The 1,691-nt window shown below is 35.0% G+C and overlaps 1 protein-coding gene across 1 annotated transcript; it reads right to left on the bottom strand.

The window, feature by feature from the left end:
* Positions 1 to 491: 491 nt before the first annotated feature.
* LOC101497919 (uncharacterized) lies at positions 492 to 1,340 on the bottom strand. Its single transcript, XM_004492122.4, has one exon. It carries the CDS (start codon positions 1,338 to 1,340, stop codon positions 492 to 494), a length of 849 nt encoding a protein of 282 aa, XP_004492179.1.
* Positions 1,341 to 1,691: the final 351 nt, after the last annotated feature.

Here is a 1,691-nt window from a genome sequence, read left to right as displayed (position 1 = left end):
GTTTATATCATGCAAAATAATGAAATATAACCCACAAATACGACCAAAATTTATTTTGCAGCAATGAGTTATTGGCAGCAGAAATGGTATACATAAAAAAATAAAATCACAAAATAATTTAGGCAAAATTTTAAGATCATAATATTTTAAATTTCATTTTAGTCTCATATAAATTAATTAAAAAAATTCAAGTGTAAAAGTTAAACCAAAAGAAATCAGAAAATTAAACATTAATTATTTGTTAAGCATCATATCATATTGCACGTGTCCCACGCGATTATACCGGAGCATCTCCAACGGTAAATTTAACATGACCATTCTGAGAGCACCATGATGACATGTTGGCACAACTCTAACTGCAAATTCGCCAAAAACTGACATATTCGCCAACTCTAACTCCAATGTGTTTAACGATGTTTTGGAAGGACACGCTCCCAAAGTGCAATATACTAGTGAATTGCTTCAAGATGATGTGGCACAGTGGACCCCATCTAAAGAACCCATTTTGAGTTCACTGCTGTAGATTGCACTTTGGGAGCGTGTCCTTCCAAAACATCGTTAAACACATTGGACTGGTTTAACACATTAATGTCATTGTTGGAACCTGCAATGCCAAAAAATGCATGCCAAATCCACAAGTCTTCTGATGCCACTGCTTCAAGCATGATCGTCGGTTTACCATGATCACCTCGACAAAATTGGCCTTTCCAAGCAATCGGACAATTTTTCCATTCCCAGTGCATACAATCGATAGAACCTAACATACCTGGAAAGCCACGTGTCTCCCCCATTTGTAATAAGCGATGAATATCATTGTTGTTGGGTCTTCTCAAGTATTCAGCTCCAAACATCTCATTCACCCCTTTTACAAATCTCTTTAAGCACTCAATTGCAGTGCTTTCGCCAATTCGAACATATTCATCTACACTATCACTGGGAGATCCATATGCCAATATACGAATAGCAGCAGTGGATTTCTGCAATGGCGAAAGACCCGTTTTACCAGTTGCATCGACCTTCATTTGAAAATACTCATCATGATTTCCAAGTGTAGTTACGATTCGAAGAAACACATGTCTATGCATTCGAAACCTTCGTCGGAATTGAGCACTTGTGTATATTGGATTTTCAGAGAAGTAGTCGTTGTACAATCGAGTATGTCCTTCTTCACGATTTCGATGTATCACTGTTCTTCTTCGCATATGCCTAGTAGAACTATTGGATTGTTGTTGCCTTTCAAACATTGACATCAATAGTTCCTCATCGGTGTTGTCCACAAATTCATCTTCTATCAACTCCCAAAAGAATTTATTGAGTTCTTCCGAATTATTTGGATCCATTAGATGATTGAGGAAATAGAGTGAACAACTTGATAAAAAATATAGGAGTGTGAGAAGATTGGTGTGTATATATATATTTATTTATTTATTTTTTTAAAGAATGAGAGTATATATATAATGTTAAATGAATAACGACTAGTACGACTAACGGCTAGTTTGAATAACAGCTATTTTTAATAACGGCTAGTTTTAATAACAGTTGGTTCTAACAATTGCTAATTTGACTAATGGCTAGTTTGAATAACGGCTAGTTTGAATAATAGTTAGTTCTAACAATTGTTAATTTGACTAACATAATAACGGCTAGTTTTAATAACAGTTGGTTCTAACAATTGCTAATTTGACTAATGG

Source organism: Cicer arietinum, chromosome 3 (assembly GCF_000331145.2).
Source record: "Cicer arietinum cultivar CDC Frontier isolate Library 1 chromosome 3, Cicar.CDCFrontier_v2.0, whole genome shotgun sequence".
Taxonomy (NCBI): domain Eukaryota; kingdom Viridiplantae; phylum Streptophyta; class Magnoliopsida; order Fabales; family Fabaceae; genus Cicer; species Cicer arietinum.
This window is presented reverse-complemented; position numbering and strand designations above follow the sequence as displayed.

Excerpts from the sequence above, each read along its gene's own strand:
- LOC101497919 (XM_004492122.4), bottom strand. The coding sequence starts at position 1,340 with ATGGATCCAAATAATTCGGAAGAACTCAATAAATTCTTTTGGGAGTTG.